Source organism: Austrofundulus limnaeus, unplaced genomic scaffold (genome assembly GCF_001266775.1).
Source record: "Austrofundulus limnaeus strain Quisiro unplaced genomic scaffold, Austrofundulus_limnaeus-1.0 Scaffold723, whole genome shotgun sequence".
Classification (NCBI taxonomy): Eukaryota; Metazoa; Chordata; class Actinopteri; order Cyprinodontiformes; family Rivulidae; genus Austrofundulus; species Austrofundulus limnaeus.
The window spans coordinates 39,970-41,357 of record NW_013953125.1 but is presented as its reverse complement, the minus strand read 5'-3'; the positions used below and the strand labels follow the sequence as shown (position 1 = coordinate 41,357).

Below are 1,388 nucleotides of genomic sequence, written 5' to 3'. Positions count from 1 at the left end.
GTTTTACTAAGAACTTTTGAGTTTAAAACAACAGTTTTTAAATACATAAATATAAAATTTTGTTTTATTTTAACTTGCAGTTTTATTCTGAAGTTTGTCTGCTCCTGTCCTGGAGTGTTTGTATCTTCTGTTTTGCTCTAAAAGTCTGTCAGAGTTTAAACAGGAAGTGGAAACGGTCAAACAGGAAGTCTCACCTCCAGCGCCGCCTTCTGGACGGTCACCTGACTGAAGACGCGCGCTCCGTCGTCGGGACAAACTGTCTTCAGTTCCTCTTTGTTCAGAGAGAAGAGCTGAGCTCCAGTCAGAACCCCCAGGCTGCTGACAGTTCTGCAGACACACACCGCCACAATAAGAGCCCACCACTTCCTGTGGCTCGTCACAATAAAAGCACAGAGACTCACACGGGGCTGAAGCCTTTGGCCTCCAGCCAGGCCCGGACTTCCTGCGGAGACGAGTCATAGGTGATGCCAGGTGGGGACAGGCTGCCGGAGCTGGAGCGGGTCGGGACCTGGATCTTCTTCTGAGCGCTGCGACCCAAAGTCAGCCTGTGGGCCAGCTCGTCCTGAACCTCCTCCATGTTGGACTTCCTGCCTGCAGGGGGCGAGCACACAAACATCACTTCCTGTTGTCAGAACAGGAAACAGCATTTATTCTGAAAAACATTTTACTGAATGTAGTAAAACTGTTCTGGTTGCTTCAGAAGACTCTGTCAGAACCAAACTCACCGCTGCTGCTGGTGGTGCTGGTGGTGGTGTTGGTGGTGGTGGTCTCCCCCTGGCTGCTCGGGTCCTTCACAACACCACGGGTGGGCACAGGGGAGGGGCTGCCGTTCTGCCGGCCGCTGCTCGGTGGGAGGGGCTCAGATGCCAGAGGTGGCAGCGGTGGCGTGGGGAGCCTGAAGGGGGCGGGGGGCGGCGGCATGGGGACTTCGGTCACCGAGGAGGCTGTGGGATTAGAGGGAAGGGGGTCCGACTTTGTGCTCTGCTTCTGAAACAAAAACCGGAACAAGTGTTGGGTCTGGTTTCAGCTCAACTGTTTACGACAGTTTCTTTAATTGGTTAAAGTCCGGATTGAGTCTGGTTAATATCTGGATTGAGTCTGGATAGAGTATGGGTTTAGTTGGCATTGAGTCTGGTTAAAATCTGGATTAAGTCTGGTTAAAGTCCGAATTGAGTCTGGTTAAAGGCTGATTAAAATCTGGATTGAGTCTGGCTACAGTCTGGTGAAAGTCTGGATTGAGTCTGGGTTTAGTCAGGATTGAGTCTGGTAAAAGTCTGGACTGAGTCTGGTTAAAATCTGGACTGAGTCTGGGTTTAGTCAGGATTGAGTCTGGGTTTAGTCAGGATTGAGTCTGGTAAAAGTCTGGACTGAGTCTGGTTAAAATCTGG

The 1,388-nt window shown here is 50.7% G+C and overlaps 1 protein-coding gene across 1 annotated transcript in view; it reads right to left on the bottom strand.

Moving 5' to 3' along the window:
- The window catches only part of eps8a (EGFR pathway substrate 8a, signaling adaptor), a gene marked incomplete at its 5' end in the record, with an annotated part of 25,130 nt that overhangs the window by 7,056 nt on the left and 16,686 nt on the right, over positions 1 to 1,388 (bottom strand). The window contains 3 exon segments of the mRNA XM_014028166.1: positions 195 to 327; positions 402 to 591; positions 726 to 987. Coding sequence (XP_013883620.1) covers positions 195 to 327; positions 402 to 591; positions 726 to 987 — 585 coding nt within the window.